We start from the raw sequence: 23,682 nt of genomic DNA on the forward strand, positions 1-23,682 counted from the left end.
TTTCGTGGATATTTCCTCCAGGCATATACTGCTCAAATGTCCCCTTCATGTATGGAACCAGAAATAGATAGGCGTGTTGCAGTGACGCTTCTATTTGTACTTTGCAGCACAGGTGCTTAAATCAACCAGTGATCGCGAAGCCCCCTGTAAACGTACATAACAGGGGGCTTCGCGATCACTGTGCTTTGCAGTATGAAGTATTTCATGATAACCATAAGAATTATTTATTTATTTATTTATTTATTTATTTATTTATTTATTTATTTATTTACTTACTTATTTATTTATTATTTATACTTGATCTATTTATTTATCTATTTTATCTATTTATTCAGGAACGCAAACTCAATCAGTGGGCATACTTTCTTTACATTTATAGTAAAATGTTGTAAAGACTGTAAAGAGCGAAAATAAAGCGCGTCAACAAAATCTGTTATGGGACCTGACGTCAAGCAAGCCCACCAACCACACGCACGGCGGTTGTGGAGACCAAGGTCACCTTGTACAGACACCAAGACACTGACCTCATTTTTGTGTTCGAAATACCCGCGCGAAGCACAACGCGTGAACGGAAATCTCCGGATTCGTGTTGCGTTTTACCCTATACCTTTCGAAAACTTAACACAGCCGACATGCTCTGTTCTTATTCAACTACACGAACGTGGCGCAAATATACCGAAGAGCATACTGGGAAGAGTTACACGTTCGCAGACCAAGATCCACAACCTCTTACACTCCTCTCACATGTCATGTGCATGTGTGATCGGCTATTCTGATAACGTGACCATCGTTTTGCTTAGTCATCGTGCATAGTAAAAGTGGCAGTCCGTAAAGATATCGTCCCGTCATAGAATTGTCAAGTACCAGGTGGACGATATTTTATTGTCAGTTGCAATAGAAATTTGTCAACATAAAGCGACTAAACTCTCCAGGAGCTTCCCCACCGGGGTCGAAGAAACCGTCCAACAACATGGCGCCGATAGACACGAAAAGTGTTATCCAACAACATACCCAAAACAACAAAGTGATGATTTTCAGTAAATCAACATGTCCGTTCTGCAAAAGGGTAAGTATGAAGTATTTCTCAGCATGGCATATCTGCGACAATCGAATCTTCGAGCTGTACCCCTGCATAGTAATATGAACCAAAGTGTTACTACTCGTATTCGTAACACAGGACTATCAATCAGAATTGAAACCGGTGTCAAAACGTAATGCGTGAACCAAGTGCTCGCCCCGTGTCAGGCAGACACATGTATTGATCAAAGATTAGAGAGTATTTCATCTCCAGTGTGCTCTGTCCAGCCACTTTGTCAGCATGTCTCCCTGTGCACGTTACCTACGTATTCACGGTGATTCAAGAATATTACCGATGGCTCTGTCAGCTAGCACCTTCAATGCGTCAGTCAGTGGTCACATAAAAATTATGTTATCATGAAGGTTTCATAATGGCCTGATAAAGCCAGTCAATGTCAATATCATTAATTGACAGGAAGCGATGTTAGTAATTCAAGACTGTTTCATATTTTATAGGAATTTATAGTGCAGACAGGGGTTTCATAATATAATTTACAATAGGGAGTTGGTGGTGGATACGCATGAGATGTTGACAGACATGTGTAGAGGGCGCCATCACTGCGTTTGGAATATTCCGACATGAACCACTGTCCTCCATAAACTAACTAAAGAAATGCTTTTAGTTCCGGAACTAAATATTTCAGCCAGCAACAATCGCCAGGTTGTAACTCCTTCACAACTACTGGTAGCGCTATTCCGAATTTGGTAGCCCGCAAATTTGCCTATGCTTGTAAATCATGGTGTGATGACAATCTTTTATGTTCAATGAAAGTGAAACAATCATCGAGGTACTCCATAATAAGGCCAAAAAAAAAAAGAAGCAATGTTTCTGGTCAGGTCTTTCTTTAAAAAATGCTGCGGCGACGCGCATTTTATTTTTTTTTCCCTCAAGGGAGGGAGGAGGGTCAGTTTTATAGTTTTATCAATATAGTCACATATATATGTTCATGCAGTCACTGATCATGCCTCCCAAAGAATTTTCTCTTTCTCTTCAGCCATTTTGGTTTGGTGTCAGCCACGGCCGCCGGCCACAAACAGAAAAAAAAAGGGTGACGCGCTGTTGTTCAACTGACACACGCGCTGACCAGAAACATTTCTTCTTTTTTTTTTTGGCCTAACCAAGCATAACAGTAGGGTGACCGGACGAGAGGCCCTCCTATTCCCTACAATGGAGCTGACACAAGTTTTCTGAGAGTGAATGCTCGAAATCGAAGGCATAAAGGGGGACCCAGGTAGTGATAAATTGTACAAATTAACCTTAAGTTTGCAACAGTTGTGCACATTTATGTCTATGAACAAGGAAATGACGTGAAAATCTTGAAGTTTATGAACACATTTTGTCAACAAACGTCAGACGGGACGCCATCTTGGAAGTCGTCTACTCGCACGCGAACGGTCACTATGAGAGATCGCGTGAACGGAAACACTTGCATTTCACAGTGAATGTTGTGAAGACTAGGAAGTCAAGATGAGTGCAAAAATTTCCTAAAAAGGTTTTTCTTCCGAGAAACTGCTGACGAAATTTTTACTTTGAAACGACTATGACTTTTGGCATCATTTTCCAGGAGGGAAGGAATGGCCATGCGGACAAATTGTACCTTAGATATTTTACTACTTGTTTTTTGCTCTAAAACAGCTCAGCTATGCAGCGCAAAGTAGCGCCCACGGTTTTCCCAAAGCAGGAAGTAAAGTTCGCAATAGTGCCGTACTTGAGCAACGTGCTTTTTCACCGGTGCGCACCTGTCTCTGACCAGAAACAATGGCTTGTATCCATGATACTGTAAACACAAAGGTCAGCGTGAGGACAATCTTCCATTTTCTTTCACTGGGACTTATCAACCAATACAATATTCTCACAGAAATAATTTGGAAACTATCAATGCACCTTTCACCAGACTCATTATTGTACAGTTAGTCATCTTTGAGCAATTTTAACAATATTTGATCCGATTTTTTGGTCATATTGTCTCATTATTCCTCATTACAGTATTCTTAGGGAAAGAATTTGGAAACTTTGATTTTCCAGAGGCTGCCAAATTGTGTTCATGCTAATTAGCCAAATTATTTTTTCAGATTTGGACTTTGTACCAACACTTTCAACAGGTGCAATCAAGATTTTGGCAAAAAAATTTTAGTTTAAAAAATCGTCCGGTCACCCTACTAACAGTACAGTAGACGTCTTTTGTTAGCAAAACTTTTAGGGTTTTATAAAGTTCAGGAGTCTGAGACTTTTAATATGAAACAATCAAAAGGTTTCGCTAACATTTTTGTTTTCATTTTCCTGGAAAACAGTTACTGAAAACTTGATGAGTCAGTTTCCAATGATAATGAAACAAACGCCATGATACAGCATTTTCCTGGTAATCACTTGATGAATTATTTTCATTCTGACGTATGTGCTGTGATTAAGGCAGGGTACTACTTATTGCATGGAATCGGAAACATATTCTCATTATAGTGTGAAGGTGTCAGAGAACACCTTGGTTTTCGAGAAAAAGGTGAAAATAGGAAACATGGCAAGTCTAATGGTTACATGAAGTTCCTTATCATGCTGTCAGTTAAAGTGCATTGGAAATTAAGGATTTTTCCCCCAACGTTCTTAGTTGGCTTTTAGGACCTTGTTAAATAAAGACAATAAACATTTTAACTGATGTAGCAGCAGTAGAGTTTTCTGGGTGCCCTCTATCCCCAACACAAAGATGCTGAGTCCCGTCAGATGGTCTCTGGAATTTCATGTAAACTTGACTTGACTGAAGTCTCTGGACTTATTATAATAATATCATAATAGAGTAAATTAAAGGAATAGACTTCAGCAGAGTTGTCATAGTGACACTGATGGTGATATGATTGTGAAATTTAAACAAATTTAAACATTTTTAGCCAGTGTATGGCGGCAAATACCAAGTGACTGGTAGGGCTAGCCTAAGGCTTGTCTAGGGTCAGCGTATTGCGGTATACAAATATGAGTGTGTATACATGATGTATGATCAATGAAAATTTATAGGCTTTTCATTGAAAACAATAGTAATGTAGAAAGCGCAGGATGTTGTTTTACTGTGTTTCAAAGTCTCTTCATAGACAGAGAAGGCATGTGTCATCTACACAAAATAGATGAATAGTTATGAAATATGAATCAGATTGGTATTTGATCAGAGTTGAGCTTCCTTTCCATTGTGTAATACTTTATAAATCATGTAGTGGGTTCAACAGGGTTAACTTTCTGCTCTGCAGTACAGGGCAAAGTGTATTTACATTTAGTGTGTCTCACTTGTTGATTAGCTGCATTGTCAATATTTCAGCATACCTTATTTAAATGAACACTCTACCCAGCTATGTTAAACCCATAGACAGTAGAAGCTTCAAACAAGTGAGATGTGTTAATTTTGAGTCTATTTTACTGATATGCAAATCAGATGTATTGCCTGAACATGACTGAAATGGCCTGATTTCTGATCAACACATCATTTCTCAATCGCCCAAGTTCAACATGTCATGCAGCCTTTGGCATGAAACAGGTTGATTTGATGGCCTTGTTGTCAATCATCAGTCCTACTGCAGAGATATGTCAGATTAGATCCTGGGAGTGAATAAAACAATGTATTCACAGAAATGTAGAGAGGACAGGCTGAGGGAGCTGGCCACCTACCCTCTATAAACCACATTCACATATACTAGATTGGACACAACTTAAAAGGCTGTGTCAATCCATATAGACATTCAGTGACTTTTCTATGTACAGTACTGCAGAGCGGAAAGGAAAATTAATCCTGTTGTACCCGTTTAGTGATTTTCCAAGGATTGTATAAGGGAAAGAAGCTCAACCCTGATCAAAGACCAGTCTGACTTTATTACACTCGTTTTCATCTATCATCGAACGCGCAACTTCATGTGAATGTTGATACATCTCATGAATTCATCAGTGTGTTTCCTTTGAAACTTCATGAGTTGATAAGGAACTTCCTAGGAAGATTTCAGACGCCGCCGCGCCGCGCTGGCGACAAATTTACAAGTTTATGTAAACATAAAAAGATACACTGTACGCAAACGACTGACGTGAACGTCATATTCCTAGCTACGTGAATACGTACCTTTACATTAGCGATTCGTGTGAATTGTTCGAAAACAATGGGCGAAGTTTTAGCCCGGTAAAATGTATGCGTGAATTTCATTTCATTACGACAACTATTAAAAATGCGAATAACAGATCGCGGTTACAAAAATAGTTTTGGCGGCAAAGTTGAGGGTTGCTGCAACATTGTACAACTGCCGTGCACAGTATAGTACACACTTCCAAAATGCAACGTGGTTTTCCGACACCATTTCTGACGCGAAGACGCATCTGAGAACTTCACTTGAAAGGCGTTTCTTATGTTGAAATTGCATCGACGACCGGAGTGTCTAAATCAACAGCGCACAGTATCTGCTGCAAATACGAGAGAACAGGTTCCCTTAGTGATAGACCAGCGCGAGAACATACTAAAGTTGTCGACAACGTTCTCCAACATATCGAGTTCTACAAAAGGCGGCAACCAAGTATTTACTTACACGAAATCAGAAGGTAACTTCTTGATGATAACGGGTGTACGGCCGAAAACGTACCATCGCTGGCGACAATTCACCGAGCGATAACCGAATACCTGAACATGAGTCGAAAGAAAATATCAAGTCTTGCTGCCGAATCGATGACTCCAGCTATCATCGGACAATATACACTGGATTTCATAGAAACTGTTTCTGATTACAATATAAATCAAATACATTGGTTTGACGAGTCTTCGGTGATCAGAACTACAGGCAATCGTCGTTTTGGACACGCAGAAATCAGAACACCGGCAGTTCAAATACAACGCCATGCCATGCATCGAACGCTACGTACGCGATCAACATCCTTGTCAGAGCTACGGGTGTCGATCATTCCGATGTGATCGTTGGACCATCAAACGGGTTGGAGTTATTGAACTCTTTCGATGAGGCTGTTCGAGTTACGGATAATTTGGAAATCCTTGTTTGGCCGTAGGTGACTGTGTAATTATGGATAATTGCGGTTTCCCACCACGCCCGATATGTTGAGCAAAATCTCCAACGACTATTGCAGGCGAGAGGGGTTCGACTGATTTACCAGCCACCATATAATGTTTTCAACGTTTGCGAGCCGTGTTTCAACTATATAAAGAGCGAGCTGAAATCTCATCAAGATTTCGCCTACAGGTTCACTGAACTAGCGACTGCTAATGCCATAGCAAACATTACTCCCGGTGCTTGTCGTTTCTTTGCGAGAGAATGTGGTTACATTTGAAAATGGGACCGTCATCATTCATAGTATCGTCACTACACGCACGTACATTTGTGCCGGGGTGAGGAAATGAACTAGCGCGATGTTGACTCTCAAAACGAACCTACGCGATGTTGATTCACAAGGAAATTTCGAGTACATTTTTTCTCTCTTGTGAATCTTTCGTATTTCACAAAAGTGTAAGAACGTTTCTCTGCCCGAAACTGATGACGATGTCCCATCCTGAACGTAAATCTTCGCCTTTAAAGTTCCACCTCGGCATTTTAAACTTTCACTTACTAGCTTTCATTCTCATGAATTCACCCTCTCTTTATGTACACGGATGTTATCTTTTGTGCACCATAGTATTGGAAGTGAACGTTAAACACAAATTCTGATGACATTTTCATTTACAAAACTCATCGGCACCATGGACAAACCAACAAAAGTTTGGAAAAACTCGAACACCGCGGAAAGCATGGAGCGTTCCAGGGACAACTGTGCATGCTCTCAACGAAAATAAATGTGGCGCACGCGTGTTGTATGCCCCAGCAAGTTTTAATTTGTTGGCGCCGACTTGTCTGGAAGTCTGTAGCAATATTATTAATTACATCGTTGAGGCGGCGAAATCTTCCCAGGAAGTTCCTTATCAACTCATGAAGTTTCAAAGGAAACACACTGATGAATTCATGAGATGTATCAACATTCACATGAAGTTGCGCGTTCGATGATAGATGAGAACGAGTGTAATAATCTTCATGTTTCATGACTATTTATATATTTTGCTTAGGCAATCAATGCCTTCTCAGCCTGTGATCTCTTATGAAAATGTAATTTCACAATTTTCCTGGTGAAAGTTGTATTTCAAATGTAGACATAAACAGGGCTGTCAATTATAGCCGTTCACCGGCCGCCGCCTGTTTTCCCTATTCAAGGCCTGCAATAATGATCTTTACTACCGTTGGCTGCGCTGTGCTACAGAGGCGCAGCCCCTAAGGCTCATTGGTAGCCGATTTCTGATTGGTTTCATTCGGTACTGTCAAAAAGCTTTATGTGTTCTGATTGGTTTTCGGACGTACACGATCAATATGGCTACGAAAGTCGACAGCCAGGTTAGATTTATGGGTCCAAAAAAGACCCCGAGAGGCTTACACTAGCTCTGGATATAAAAGTAATGTCAATATTTGTAAATCATTTTATTTTCCTGAGGAATTTCAGTGATCGGGGGTTCAATCCATCAGTGGTATAGCATGCAATGTAGATTTCACGCCACGTCTGAGCAAAATGCCATAGCATTACGTGTATTTAGCAGCTGGAATTTTTGATTTATTTTCCCCTTTTGCAGATCGTGGATACTCTTTACAATCAGTAAAAATCGTTTACTCAGTGCAAAAAACTTTGTAGGGATTGACATAATTTTTAGTGAGTTTTGACTACCACTGAATTTGTTTGCACCAAGCCGCCGTTCTATGAAATGTATACGGTAGTACATGCTGTGTACTGTGGTTGTTTCGAAGGCCCGAGTATTGAAGTTTGATAAATATTTTCCGACATCCGAAATCTTTCCTCAAAAGCAAATATCGATATTCCGATTCTCCAAAATCATTTGCCAAGACCAACATTTTTTAATGTTTAGGGCAATCACAAAATTTAGCTAGGCTTGACTATATACTTTCGCGGTATCTTGCACCTACGTGCAGTGATGATGTTTTGAATATGGATATAACATGCATTGTAGTGAGCCTACCCACTTGGCCGGTGTGGGTTTCGACAAAACTCAGACTACTGTGAGGGATATCAGAATAGATACTACGACAGTCACCAGGAGAAAAGATTTGATCGTTAACTTTCACGCGCAAGGATTTACTACGTAAATAAATCAACATATTCTCAATCTTGTCGATTGAGAGGCCGACGGACAACGAAGCCACGCAATATCATTAGCGGATGTGAACTTGAGTATTGTAATTGTTTGTATGACGTAGCGTCTACTCAAATTGTCTCTGGTAATGGTCTTGTATTTACCCGATTACATTTGTAAATTTTCACACTGGAAATTCATAGCCGGTTACTCTGAGGAGAGGTCTTGAAACAGACAAAATAAAATTACAGCAGTGTCAACCAGACGTAGATCGGAATTTTTTGTCGTGACGTTATGACATCAGTTTTGCAGTGGGGACAAGATCTTTTTAAATTCTAATACGATTAGCTGTTTTTGAATGGGAACGTATTACAATTATTGAATTACTTTCTGCAGATGTTGATTCTTAAGAAATAGTTTCTGCAGGTGTAGTTTCTAAAGCTACATCTGAAGAAGTAGTTTTTGCAGATGTAGTTTCTGAAGCTACTATTTCATCAGCCTGAGAATCACACAATATTGAGGTATTGTCAGCTGGTACTGCCATACAAGCCTTGGGCTTAGATGAGTACTCCAGTGATTCTGATTATGGTTCAGATTATGATCTTTATTAAGCAGGTTGTAATTCTACAGAATTTGTATGCAAATAATAATCAATAACCATAAATTCTGTAATACTTCTGTTTGTTTTACATAATTTATTTCACAAGATTCAATTTCATGTTACTTTTTACAATTCAGTTACAATAAACTTGACAGTAAATTGCCCTCAAAAGTGCCACCACAGGCCACCAATTGAAGATGAATAAGTAGAAAAGCTTCAGCTTCAGGAGGGGGACACCCCCCTCCTAGCCTCCCCCCGCGTGCACTTGCGCGCACGCCTTGCTCCGCTTCGCTCCGCACAAGGCTGTACCCTCCTGTTCCTTCACTTGTACCCTTCTATTCTGAAAAACATTGACAGCCCTGCATAAATGTGATTGTGATATACCAAAATTGTTTCAAACAAGGCAAGTGGTATCTCAGATAAAGTACATCATAATCACAGTACTGGTATGATGCATTGCCAGTTGTCACTGCTGAAAGGAAAAAGCTGTCAATCCTGAGAGTTATGTTTTGTCCTTGTTGAACCTACCGCAAGTCATATATTCCAGGAAAAATACATGTACATTAATGAGTTCATCAGCAGATTTTCAAGTCTGTCAGTCTCAGAGACAGAGAGAGTTTACAAATGACTGCCACTGGTTGCAAGCCCTCTGTATTGACTCTTTCACACTTTATTGTTGTGAACAGAAACTTTAATAATTTAGTGGGCGTCGTAACCTTATAGTAACCCCTACTTGAGGTGGCTTTTGTCTATTGTATGTATTGAGCTAGTAATTTTCATTTCAAGGAAACTAGGTCATGCTCAAAGCATAAATTTATGAATTCTGCTTATCATCACAGGTGATAATGAAGAATGTTTTTAAAAGCCATTCACAACTGCAAATTGCAAAAAGAGTTTGAATAATTATGAAGTTGATATAATATGCACATGTTGTAAAGCTCTGCAGCCAGAACAGTCATTTGTTTCAATAATAGAAAGTCAAGGTCATGTGGAGAGAAAGAATACCCTACATTTAATTCAGCAGGTGAACATTTCAGTGTCTTTAGCTCTACTGTCATAGATGCAGAGCTTATCAAATAGGTGTTTGTCCATCATTGTCTATCTTGTGGAGTCTGTCAACTTTTGAACTCCAAGCTTTTTCTCTGAAACCACTTGTCCAATTGGTTTGAAATTTGGTATGCAGGTTACCAGGGATTACCTTCTTCAAATTGTAGTGGAATCTGCATATTTGTATATTTTGGGCAATTTTTCATGTTTTTGGTCCAAAAATCTCCTCTGAAACAACTGGTCCGATTGCCTTGAAACTGGGTATTGAAGTTCCTTAAATCAACCTCAGTAGGGTTTGTTCAAATCATACTTGAATTTGCATATTTGTAATTTGGGGGTAATTTTTTTCATTTTTTGTAAAAAAGTTTTCTCTGAAACCATTCTTCAGATTGCTTTGAAATTTGATATGAATGTCTGTTGGGATTATCTATTGGTATATCAGTTTTGTAAAACTTTGTGAAAAATGTGCAAAACTGTAATTTTCTGGCAATTTTTGCTGTTTTGGGGCCAAAAATTCCAAACATCATCAAAGTGTTTGAATCTCCTTGCCCAATTGCTTTTGTATGCAGGTTTGTAGGGATGACCCAATTCAGATTTGTTGAAATCATGATAAAGTTTGCACATGGGAACATTTGCTGGTTTAGGTCAAAGAAAATGTTTTTCTGGACAGTTGAGCAATGGTTTAATTGTCAGTACTCAGACAAAATGCTCCAGAAGTTACAGTTGACACTAATGTACATGTATGCTAATGATCACAGATTCGACTTTCCCATCAAAAAATATAATCTACAACATATTCAGAATTTTGCTTCAAATTTTCAAGTATTCCCTTAATTGACAATTATTATCTTTATTATCTTAGATATAAATATCACAGCAGAGCCCTACTGGCCGTTTGGTCCCTTGTTTTAATATTGTTTACTAATTTTGGTAATTAAAAATACCCACCCAAATTTTAGTTGAATCGCCTGGTGAAATGCCGAGAATCAATTTATTCTGAATATTGTGTATTCTTCAGTTCCGTGGAATAAATCAACATGAGTGCATAACATGACATGATCTTTGTCTTAATACCCTGAATAATTAGCAGAACAATTATTGAAACTTTTAAAATAATGTTTTAATAATGTTTCTGGGCAAGTATCACGTAAAGATTAATGATTGCTAATTGTTAAATACTGTTCATGGCCATTTTCTTTGCATAAATTTCTACTGTATGTTTTGTCAGATGCAGAATATTTTTTTGCATTTGTACAACTAGAGTATAATTTAAATCACAAGTTGACAATCATTTTGTGAGCTCAATGTCGTAATGAAGTTCAACAAAGATCAATATCATTAAAAAAATCCAATAATACTGTAAAGACTGACGTAGAACTCTGCATTGTCCTCTAACGGGAAGATTATTTGAAAGATGTATGCATCCCCATCACCCATTGATAATGTATCCGTATCTCCATGACAACTAAGTATGCTTGATGCATCTAATATTAATTTTAACACAATGATATGTGAATTGTTAAGATCTGCTAACAGAGTCTGCATGTGCAAGGCTAATTGGCCCAACTATATCAAAGGACAGCTGCACTGTTCGTAAAAATACACCAGCAAAAGCCATCTGGTCGGTAAGCCCCGGCATCCAGGTAAAGCTCTGCCTTCAAATAGGTGTGTCTGACAGTTACAAGGATTCATTTCACTCTGTTGTCATCTTTGGACTGAACTCATCGTCCTCCCGTTTCATTTCAGGTGAAAAAGTTGTTTGACGAATTGAAGGTGGATTACAAAGCCATTGAGTTAGATGAAATGGGTAAGTTTTCAGTCTGCTTAGATATTGTCGGTGAGGGCAAACTCATAGAGGAATGTCACTGATGAAAAACAAATAGATGTTAAGGTGTTTCAGTTTCTTCATGTGTTATCCATAGTGTCCATGTGAAAAATAGCCATTTATAATGCATCTAGATTATAGTTGCCTTATTAAGATGTCTGAATGATTGATTTTCAAGGATTTATTCATTCTCATCTTTCTTCTGACAGTGATTATGTGAACCTTTATTCAATTTTTTTTGTTCCGATGACTTTTTCATTACTCACACCCAGATAATGGCAAAGAGCTCCAGGATACTCTGCATGAAATGACGGGCCAGCGTACCGTGCCTAATGTGTTCATAAACAACCAACACGTCGGTGGCTGTGACACTGTGTTGAAGAAAAACAAGGAGGGCGAACTGATGAATCTGATTTCACCGCCTACGGACAAGTATGATTATGACTTAATTGTTATCGGCGGTGGATCGGGTGGACTTGCTGCATCCAAGGTGTGTGGAAAAAACAACTATATTTTAATGTTATATAATCGGTGTCCTGCTTTGCTGAAGAAAATCTGCTTTGATGTGTGATGAATGATACTTATGTCAGACACCTCACTTTTGTCGCATCAGGAAGTACACAGTGTGATTCCATGAAATCAGTATCTTGGTTTCCTCTTGGTTTTGAAAAATCTCAGTAAATTTTGTGTGTTCTGAATTAAATCCTCCATAAATGTAAACCATTCATAGGGGTCAATTTTTCCAATAAAGACAGGTATAATATCTGTTTGGCTTTATTACATGTAAGGTTGTTCTCCTGGGTTCAATTTACAGTCTATTTATTGTAATGATATATTTTTATTGCAACTTTTATAACATTCATATTGCAACTTGAAACAGTTACACAGACTATATCCAATGTCAGGAGGTCTACAGTGCATGTGGTGGGATTTGAACAGATTGATTAATTTAGACATTTCAAAAGAAATCAATCATAAGCATGTCCATCAGGGGTGGGTTAAAAACGATTTTCAAAGAAAATGAAGGGCGCGTTTTTCTTGCAATCACAATGTACTGCAAGTTGTTTTCCTACAGTCAATATGTCAACTTCTTCATGGCCACCATGTGTCTTGGTCTGATCTCTACAGATACTGCTTTCATCACCGCTTTGAGATTGCTTACTGGCTGAAAAAAATAAATAATTAAATAAACTGGATATGGGTCTTTTGACATGATGAAACATTTACTTTTTCCCTACACAGTCTGGAGACAAGATTCTCAATAATAGCACACAAGGTTATGATTTCGTTCGACGAATGAAATGGTTTGCACAGCCACATCCATAGTATGGCTGAACAATAAAAGTGACATATGCTGGTTCATGTGATTGGCTTATACTGCTAACATTTGATGAATATGACCGATCAAAATACCTGTTGTACTAGAGTAGACACATTGAAATGACATACTAAGCAGAAAGGGCTGAATCGCTTCCAGGCTGTTTTAGATTCTGAGTTTACAGTCACTGCATGATGTATTGATATGTAGCAAGTGCATGATCACCCAAGACAAATTTTTCATTTGTAATTATACAAACATACCATGAAAATATTTAGTAAATACAGACTTTTCTCTCTATCTACATCATTTATGGGAGGCAGCAGGAATCCAGAGTAAACAGAAATGTAGTGTCACTTTCATTTGTACTTCCTTAGCAAAAAATGATTGAACTAATTGCCTTTAACAATCCAAGGCTCTTACTTGGCTTTGTTTTTCTCTGTCAGTGAAAACAATCTGTTTTTCCTTATATTTTGCTTTTTATAATGGCAAATCCTTGATAGTATCTGGTCATTTAGCAAGGCAGTTTTAGTCAAATGTAACCAAGGTAGTCTTAGTATTCATGAATGCTGTAGATTAGCAATGAACACAGGACTGGTCAGTTGTGAGAATTATGAACAATAAACATAAAGTAAAATATACACCTGTGCCACATGTACCGGTATTATGAAGTGAATGTCAAACAAAATATGTTTTTAATTAACTGCAGGCTGCTGCTGACTTGGGAAAAAAAGTTGCCGTGTGTGATTTTGTCAAACCAACACCTTTGGGAACATCATGGGGTAAGTCTTATTCCTTGGATAACTTCCAAGACTACTTGTCAAGGCAATTGAATTCAACTGAATTATTTCAGTGACAAAGATGGGTTCCCAAACGACTAATTAGCAAGTCTACTGTTCCTGTGTACACAACAGTGTAGCCCAAGTCTTTTCAATTTTCAAGGAACTGTGTGATGCATTTTCATTTGCATTGATGTATCTATAAACATGAGAGTCACACTCTAAGAATTGTGGGTTTTATCTTTGTCAAGTTGACAGCCTGCATGTGCTAGGGTGCCTCTCTTTCCAAGGAGATATAGACAAGGCCCCCTAGGATCATGTTGAATTGACATTCAATGAGCATAATATGAGTTTTCTATAGTCTCACTCGAATTGTGCATAATATGAATTATGTTTCTTTGCTTTTTTCACAGGACTTGGTGGTACGTGTGTCAATGTTGGTTGCATACCCAAGAAGTTGATGCATCAAGCTGCCTTGTTAGGTGAGACAAGCAAGTGATTACACTCCAGACACGTAACAAATATAGCATAACCAGGAACATATGGTGATGTAAAAATAGAAAGAAAAAATAGGATTGCAATTTTCTGCATATCTAATGAATGACATCCATTTAAGAAAGGCACCATAAAATTGCCATATTTCCTTTTTTGTATTTTCAAAACAGAAGTCACTTTGTTGCCCTTCCTGTATGATATGCCTTTACATGACGTGTTGCAGTTATGTTGTAGCTGCCTTTTAGGTACCTTTGCTGTAAAAGTTACAAACAACAGTAAAAGATTTGATCAACCTGTCAGCTAAACTAGGGGTTAGTTCATATGAGCCAGGCAAATTGGTTACCAACAGAAAAACTGTATGTGTACATTGTAGAAACGGTCAGATGTTGGTTGTACATACAGGAATGCTGTGAGCTTGCAGTCAAAAGTTAGAAGGTTGACACAAAAGAATTTTGAATGTTAAGAAAACAGACTAAGGTTCCTGTGGAATGGCTGCTTAACCCTTTTCCTGCCGAGCGCCCTTGTACGTTATTTTGCCAAGTCAGTAGAAAACCGCCCCATAATATGTGCCTGCAAAAGATTGGCTCTCCTGCATGTTATCCTGCCAGCCATTTTGGCAGAAATCGCCCATTTTCAGGGTTGTTTTAGCCGTACTTATACGTGTTAGACTTCGATAATTTCTACATGCCCGTAGACAGGGGAAGGAGCTCAAGGGTTACTGCAGAAAAAATTGAGGTCACCGGCTTTGTTTGCCCCTGGGAGTGCGTCATTTTATTGCCGTTTCATGTTTATTTTTTCTGAAATAAACTGCTTCAGTATTGCGCACGTCCGCTAGGCACAAACATCACCTCACTCGTCTGTTAGTCAGAGACCCTGGGGGTCGTGCTAGGGGTGCGGCAGCACCGGCAACCTGTCCTGTTTCCCCAGGGTAGGGTCAATTGAATACGTACCTTCAACGACTTGGCAGTGTGGCACAAAAACTACGTTTTTGCCGTTGTATTAACGACATGGCTGAGCCATTGAAACACAGCTCCACGTAGTTTAGCCAGCTCATTTGGGAGTTGGCTTACGAGTGTTACCGTTCATTACCGACTTAATCGAGTGGTCCTCAGTCAGGTACGGGTTTGTACCTACATGGATTGGGCTGCAGCTAACCAGTGATAACCAGTCACTGCACCCAAGTCGTCAGTCTCACTTATGCGATGCATGGGTACAATGCAATATGCTTCCATTGTTCTAGCCATCGACGTGTCCACATGCCTGGCAGCCATATTGTACTGCTAGCTGGTTTGCATAACAAAAGCAGTCCCTGCTAAATGCAGGCGGGATCCCCGTACAGCATATTGACCTTATATCACCTTTTGAATTCTCTGTACGCAAACAGCGTACGTAGTTACCAATGCGTTGGCAAGAGGATACGTTTGCCTGCAAACCAGAGCCAATACTTCGGACGATGGAATAAATAAAAAATCCAAAGCTACGTCCATTGAATGGCACGGCCAAGGCGGTGAAGGACGTTGCCTGGCTTGAACTTGCAGAGCTGAAGCCCAGCTTAGTACGTCGGACACCAGTTTGTAATGGTATTTCCGAGTCGTTCATATCCGTTCCATCGGAGGAACAAGTCGAGCCGTCCCGTCAAAAATACGTTCTCATTTTCAGTCACGCACAACTGAATAAGTGACTTTCGTCTCGCACCATCGGCATATCTGCCAAGTCGTTTGCAAGAGGTAGCCTTCTAGATTAGCATTGCCGAGTTGTCAAGTTCGGCAGCAATCTCTATAGTGCCAGGCAGCCAAGTACATCCAACTCCGCCAGAAAACGTCACCATGCTATCCTGCCAAGTCCGCTAAAAAGCGGTAAAAAAAAACCAGCCCCCCTCGGGTGTTGGTGGGTGGACTGGCAAGACAGGGGTTTTCTGCACCTTTCCCCTTTCCCCCCCCTATCGACTCCCTGCGAACCCATTTCGAGGGGAAAAGGCGTTCCTTGTCAGAAAACCTCTCCTCGGATGACCCCTAAACGCACAGGGGATAGCAAAACGTAGTGCCGTCGACTTGGCAGGAAAGGGGGTACCCAAAAAGGGCCCGATTTCCACCGGGTCGGGAGAATAACGGTCACCAGTGCTTAGATTCTGGCTACACCGAATTTCAAGCGGATTTTCACCGACTTGGCAGGAAAAGGGTTAAAGGACTGAAATATTGAGCATATGGCATATGGCATGATATCGTTATAGAAAAACTGCCACTAGTATTAGAGAAACTTGTACATGCATTGGTGTAATTGCCATCTCTGTGTTGTTTCAGGTCATTCTCTGGATGATGCCAAGAAGTATGGATGGCAAGTTCCAGATGATGGTGAGGATGTTTTGTCAAAATCAGGCTGTTTTCAGTTTTAATATTATATAGGGCTCAGCCCTTGGTGTCGAGCCAGGCGTTGAGATTAAAAATGTTATTTGTATCGATTCATAATTAGTAATCATAAAGGATAAAATAGAAATAATTGTTACTTTCTATATACGTTTGTACAAGTATGACCGGTTTACCCTCTGATGACAGTTCACGTACACGATGTCAGACCCTGTAGGTATAGATTTTCTGTTATGTGTAAAAAAGTTTGACATAAATTTGCAATTTTTACCATGATTACTATCTATTGTGTTTAACAAGGGACGTATTGTGCCATAATTAACTTTGCAATGGTAACTGTACCGCCCATATTCCGATATTGTAAGCTGAAAACAAGCGTTACTTCTAAAAACGGGTAAATTTTGCACATTGTTGTTGACACAGAGGGCTCCTTTCTAAGATTCAATCCCAGCATTCTTTGCGAATGTTCTCGTTCATATGCACAACAGTTTTCCCTCTTCTTTTAATTTTTAGGCGCGATAAGAAATTTTGTATCAGCGACAGGGTGGATAATAATAATTACTCGCTAATAAAAAAGATATATTTTATTAATGGCATGGTATAAAATAATAGAGAGCACGTTTCGAATTTATTTACGATCACTCAAAAAAACAGGGCGGCGCCCACGAAAGAAGGGTACACTTCCGGTTACTCACATAGTATATTATGAATACGCGCATGCGTAGTCAGTAAGCCGCTGGCGCGACTATTAAGTACTGTGTCTCATTCTTGAACAGTTGGTTATATGCATGAAAATGCCCCAGGAGGAAGTTTTTCAGTTCTAAAAATCACACGTACCGGTATAAGAAGTGTGAGGCATGTGAGTAAGCAATGTATCTCCATGTCAAATTGTTTTATCAGTCATACAATATCTCCTTTGAAGACAAAACACAGTGTTTTACTTTCTTGTAACAATCAAGGAATTCTACAGTTGAGTGAATTCCAAATAATTTAGTGTTTCAAATTTATTAATTGCATTTAATTTTTTACAGCCAACATATGCTGACAAATTCGTTCCCTAAATCAAATAAGATTTTCGTAATCACTGTGTGGTTTTCTTATCGCCATAGTAACCATGGTTGTATTGCCTTTACAGTTCAGCATAATTGGGACACAATGAAGACTTCAGTACAGGTAAATTCGCTACCCCTCAACAGTTACCCACCAAACACCTATCCTAACCCTATCAGTTACCTACCAAATACCTATTATCCTAACTCTATCAGTTACCAACCAAATACCTATTATCCTAACCCTATCAGTTACCAACCAAATACCTATTATCCTAACCCTATCAGTTACCTACCAAATACCTATTATCCTAACCCTATCAGTTACCAACCAAATACCTATTATCCTAACCCTATCAGTTACCAACCAAATACCTATTATCCTAACCCTATCAGTTACCTACCAAATACCTATTATCCTAACCCTATCAGTTACCCACCAAACACCTATCCTAACCCTATCAGTTACCTACCAAATACCTATTATCCTAACCCTATCAGTTACCAACCAAATACCTATTATCCTAACCCTATCAGTTACCTACCAAATACCTATTATCCTAACCCTATCAGTTACCAACCAAATACCTAGTATCCTAACCCTATCAGTTACCTACCAAATACCTATTATCCTAACCCTATCAGTTACCAACCAAATACCTATTATCCTAACCCTATCAGTTACCAACCAAATACCTATTATCCTAACCTTATCAGTTACCTACCAAATACCTATTATCCTAACCCTATCAGTTACCAACCAAATACCTATTATCCTAACCCTATCAGTTACCAGCCAAATACCTATTATCCTAACCCTATCAGTTACCAACCAAATACCTATTATCCTAACCCTATCAGTTACCAGCCAATACCTATTATCCTAACCCTATCAGTTACCAACCAAATACCTATTATCCTAACCCTATCAGTTACCAACCAAATACCTATTATCCTAACCCTATCAGTTACCTACCAAATACCTATTATCCTAACCCTATCAGTTACCAACCAAATACCTATTATCCTAACCCTATCAGTTACCAACCAAATACCTATTATCCTAACCCTATCAGTTACAGGGCTCGAACTTAACTTTTTTACCTACTTGCCCTGCGGGCAAGTTTCCAGAAATTTTACTTGCCCGAGGAACAAACTTACTTGCCCGATTTTTTTGTCTGTTTGCATTGTTTGGGCAGAGATCATGAAGACCAAGCAATCTCAAAATGTGGCCGACAGCATCATATCAATGCAGGTTCCGTTTTGTCTGTATTGATAATCGTGTTAATTGTTACGATCCATTAGTGTTGGTCTTCGTGATCTCTGTCCACTCGTCCACCAATATTCTAGTGTAGGATTGGGGTCATACAGTTGAAGGGGTGGCCCATCAATCGATATTCGCATCAGCAAATCTCTTTTCCAGAAGTTTTGAAACTTGCGTTGTCGTTTCCTTTCATATATGTCGCACTTCTGCTTCTTCACTAACTTTCCACTGAACTCGATGCTGCGACCGTGCTATAGCTTTATCACCGTCGATTTCTGAGTGGCCGGCCGGTTGAACGTGTATTGTATCCCCTGACACAGAACTTGTTCTGGAATCTGTGACTTTGTCAGGCGTAGATTTCAAAAAATTACATGAAATCAGGGTAGTTTGCTTCGCTATGACGTACAGTCTGCGTTGTCTCAGTCAGGTCACCGCGTGCAAAGTGGCTGTTGAAATTACTGACCAACACCCCCTTGGAGTCAATAGCGAGGGAGGAAAGACAACAGCTGAATATCACTCGCTCAATGTTGACGTCCAGCTTGTCGGTTGTGATACCCGCTTCAGTGACTTGAAACAGCGAACATTGTTTAACAAAATTTCTTGAGTTTTTTATTCCCAGAACATGTAAATTTTATCAAAGTATATCACTTGCCCGACCGGGCAAGTGCAATTTATTTTTACCAGCCCGATGTCAGGTTTTACTTGCCCCGGGCAAGCGGGCAACCGTTAAGTTCGAGCCCTGAGTTACCAACCAAATACCTATTATCCTAACCCTATCCGTTACCTACCAAATACCTATTATCCTAACCCTATCAGTTACCTACCAAATACCTATTATCCTAACCCTATCAGTTACCAACCAAATACCTATTATCCTAACCCTATCAGTTACCTACCAAATACCTATTATCCTAACCCTATCAGTTACCAACCAAATACCTATTATCCTAACCCTATCAGTTACCTACCAAATACCTATTATCCTAACCCTATCAGTCACCCACAAACACCTATCCTAGGCCTATTAATTACCCACAAACACCTATCCTAAACCTATCCCTAACCTATCCCTAACCAGATTTGCTTGTTGGTATGACACCTGGTCTCAGTTAAAGTCCTTTTGAAAGAAATGTATGTGGTTTTTATGATTGAGTAAATCAGGGTAGCTATTCTGTTTTAGTAGTCATTTGTACCACTGATACTTTATTAGTTTTTATTCCCAAATGTTTTCCTGTGTAAGTATGATTTTGTATACAAATGAAAGCACTTGCAAAGTAACAAGAAAATTCAAAAATATAATTACAATACTTTAGGAAGTAAAAGGAAATAAGGAAAATCTTCTCTCACTAAAAGGGAAAAACAAACCTTTTCAGTTCTTGAGCTAGATAAGGAGAGAATTTCAAGAGTTCATAATTGTTCATTGGTATTTCTTGTTTGTTGATGTTACAGAATCACATTGGTTCATTGAATTGGGGATACAGAGTTCAGTTGAGAGACAAACAAGTCACCTATCACAATGCCTATGCTGAATTCACAGATCCACACACAATAAAGGTGAGCTGCTTTTCCTGTAAACAAAACTCTATGTTGAAAGTGGAATGAGTTGCATAACCATGCAAGTTTGTGTTGTATATCCAACTTCATTGATACCAGTCCTCTGAAGATTTGCATATAATTTGATGTATGTGTCCTTTGTGCATAAGCCATTTGTGTGTGAAGTGTTCAGTGCATGACTAGCATAACATTTAATTTCCAACATTCAAATATTTTTCCAATAATTGATGATTTGAATACATTTTGGCAAGAATGACAAATATGCATGCATAAGTGTTTTGATAATGAACGGAGATGTTTGTTTACACTGTTACAGTCCTACACAGACATTTTAGACAGTATAATCATTGTACGTATATGAAACTGGTCATGCTACCTCTGTAACACTATAGATATATCTACTTGTGTGGTTAAGTGTAAAAAGTAACTGAACAACAAATCAGAGAAGTATTCTACATATTTCACAAAATACGCATTAAACGTTTTTAAATTTGTGCATGTGATCTACAGGCTGTGACAAAAAGAGGCAAGGAGACAGTTATGACAGCTGCACATTTTATCCTTGCAGTCGGAATGAGGCCTCGTTATCCAGACATTCCTGGAGCCAAAGAGTATTGCATCACCAGGTATTAACAACTCTTTCATTTGAAGAACTCAGGACTTTCATATTCTATTTTCAGCCTGACAGTGCATTGTACATATCATATCCCCTCACTGCTTGCATAAAAAAGCTCATGTATGTTATAACTACATACACATGTGCCCCTTCAAAGGTCGCCTTTCAAGGGTAAAAGACAACAGGATAGCAGTTTACTTTCCCTCGTCAGATTTGTTCATTTACATCATCCCTAAAGGCAGTAATGTTAAACATTTACTTTACTGGTAGTAGCAGCTGTTTCTTAAATCTATATTCTGCCAAGTTGATATGTCACCATAAGGTCAAGCTGGCTAATACTAGTTAAGCTTAACATTTCCAATATGTTTCATTTGAAGGCCCCTGAAAACAGAGATACAGTTTCAAACATGATTTATATCGTCCAAACCTGCTATATAACATTGCATGGCAAGTCAGTGAAAATACATACTAGGTTTTGGCGCAGTGGCGCTTTTTACTGATTCTGCAGATGGGGAAGTGATAAGCCTGACATGAGAAGGGTTATTATTGCTTTGGTAGATTTCATCTATGAATGGAGTCTCAAATCCTAGAAATCATCTTTCAGAATCTATGCGCAACAAATCAACTGTGTCTCTGTTCCATTCTATTTCATGGCAGTGATGATGTGTTCTCTCTCGCATACAATCCTGGCAAGACGTTAGTGATTGGTGCTTCTTACGTTGCACTTGAGTGTGCCGGCTTCTTGGCTGGAATCGGTCTGGACGTGACGGTCATGGTACGGTCAATACTGCTGCGAGGATTTGACCAAGACATGGCCAATAGGGTTGGTGACTACATGGAAACCAATGGAATCAAATTCATCAGGGAGCATGTGCCAACAAAGGTATGTTGTTCTTACTGATGTTGATGTTTGTCTGTGTCTTTCTGTAGCACAATCACAGATCTGAAAGGGAAAGTTTAGTGATAAACCAGTTTGTATCTAGTATTAGACACCTCGGATATGCCTAAGTTTGTGCATTAATCAATTCTTGCAGTAAACCTTCAGTGTCTGCTAACCATCAAAGTGGTACTTTCTTTTAAAAATTCATCATTTACAGCATGTTAATCTTTTCACAGCCATGGTTTGGCCCAAAACTGCTGTTATCAATGATGATAATAGACATATTTTACAAAGAATTGGGAAGTCGGGGTGGGATGAACTGGTGAAACTCACAGATAATAATTTGATTATTTACTTAGCTCAAAGGACTCAACTTGCGCATTTTCGTGTTCATTTCCCTAAATGTATTTCACTGAAATTCAGTGAAATACATTTAGTGTGTTTGTCTTTTAAGCCTTAGGCATTGTGTACAGTATGCAGTGTTATTGTTGGCACATGATTTCTTGGTTTTGACAATACTTCAATTGAATGGTCAACAATGAAATAGTATTTACCACTTAAAAAGACAATGATTACTAGTATGTAGCCCAGGGGACTCAACACTATATAAGTTTGCCTTTAACCCTTTGAACCCGGCTTGGACATAAATGTCCGATGACGTCATAGAGTACCAGGGGGTCAGGGTGCAAAGGGTTAAGTTTATATGCCTGTTCTTCATAAGTATCTGTCCTCTGTTGGCATTCAGATTGAACAGCTAGAAAGTGGTACGCCTGGAAAACTCAAAGTCTACTACAAACCGTCACAGGGTGGTGAAGAAAAATCATTGGAAGTGAACACAGTGAGTACAGCCAATAATAATAATTATTGCATTGCCCTGTAGCACTGGAGCTGGAATAAAAAAGAGCAGTTGTGTATTTTGAAAATGAGCATTTGTGAAAAACTATTTGGTAAAATATTAGATTGGCTTAACAAACTATGAATTTCCTTGTATCAGAAACTCTATTTGCTCTACGATACTCTGCATAAGAAAAGTTGCTCTTGTGTGTAAGTGGTTCTTGTGCTTCTTCAAGGTACAGTTTTATATCAACAAAGTTAATTTGTCTTAGTTTTGTGTGGGATTAGAAAGTAAAGCCGTAATTTGTCATTTGTTGTAGGTATTAGTTGGTATTGGTCGAGATGCCTGTACTGGTACCATTGGCTTGGACAAAGCAGGTGTCACAGTCAATCCCAAGTAAGATGTTTGAATATTATCTGTACTACCATTTGTGAATCTGAAGCCCTTGCATAAATTTGACTCTGTAAGAGAATACTGCCTGCATGATTAGTATGATTAGTATTCTATGAAAAGATGTTAAACAGGGCTAAACTAAACGTTACAGATGAGCCCTCTCAAAGAAGGTGTGTGTTTTTGTAAACTGCGCCCTCTATTATTGTATTCATGTTAATATTTATGCTAATTTCTCAAGTCAAATCTGTCATATGAAATATAAGGTTATGATTTACATTGATATTCATATATGTTGCCAGCCCTCTTGCCCGCTTTGTTTTTATTTCATTTTTAATGAATCAATACAACATAAAAACCACTGAGCTTTACTAATTTTGATTGAAGAAAGAAAGTAGCCAGCATTTAGAATAAAACTCAAGATTTGTAATAGTTCCTTCATATGGTACTGGTCAG

The 23,682-nt window shown here is 38.9% G+C and overlaps 1 protein-coding gene across 1 annotated transcript in view; it reads left to right on the top strand.

Moving 5' to 3' along the window:
* Positions 1-672: 672 nt before the first annotated feature.
* LOC139134621 (thioredoxin reductase 1, cytoplasmic-like) overlaps positions 673-23,682 on the top strand; it is a 28,009-nt gene continuing 4,999 nt past the window's right edge. The window contains exons 1-12 of the mRNA XM_070701550.1: positions 673-1,066; positions 11,605-11,665; positions 11,956-12,173; positions 13,711-13,783; positions 14,194-14,262; positions 16,576-16,626; positions 17,774-17,811; positions 20,401-20,505; positions 21,016-21,131; positions 21,779-22,004; positions 22,747-22,839; positions 23,156-23,232. Coding sequence (XP_070557651.1) covers positions 971-1,066; positions 11,605-11,665; positions 11,956-12,173; positions 13,711-13,783; positions 14,194-14,262; positions 16,576-16,626; positions 17,774-17,811; positions 20,401-20,505; positions 21,016-21,131; positions 21,779-22,004; positions 22,747-22,839; positions 23,156-23,232 — 1,223 coding nt within the window. The 5' untranslated portion in view covers positions 673-970. The remainder of the gene's footprint in view (positions 1,067-11,604; positions 11,666-11,955; positions 12,174-13,710; positions 13,784-14,193; positions 14,263-16,575; positions 16,627-17,773; positions 17,812-20,400; positions 20,506-21,015; positions 21,132-21,778; positions 22,005-22,746; positions 22,840-23,155; positions 23,233-23,682) is intronic.

Source organism: Ptychodera flava, chromosome 6 (assembly GCF_041260155.1).
Source record: "Ptychodera flava strain L36383 chromosome 6, AS_Pfla_20210202, whole genome shotgun sequence".
Lineage (NCBI taxonomy): Eukaryota > Metazoa > Hemichordata > Enteropneusta > Ptychoderidae > Ptychodera > Ptychodera flava.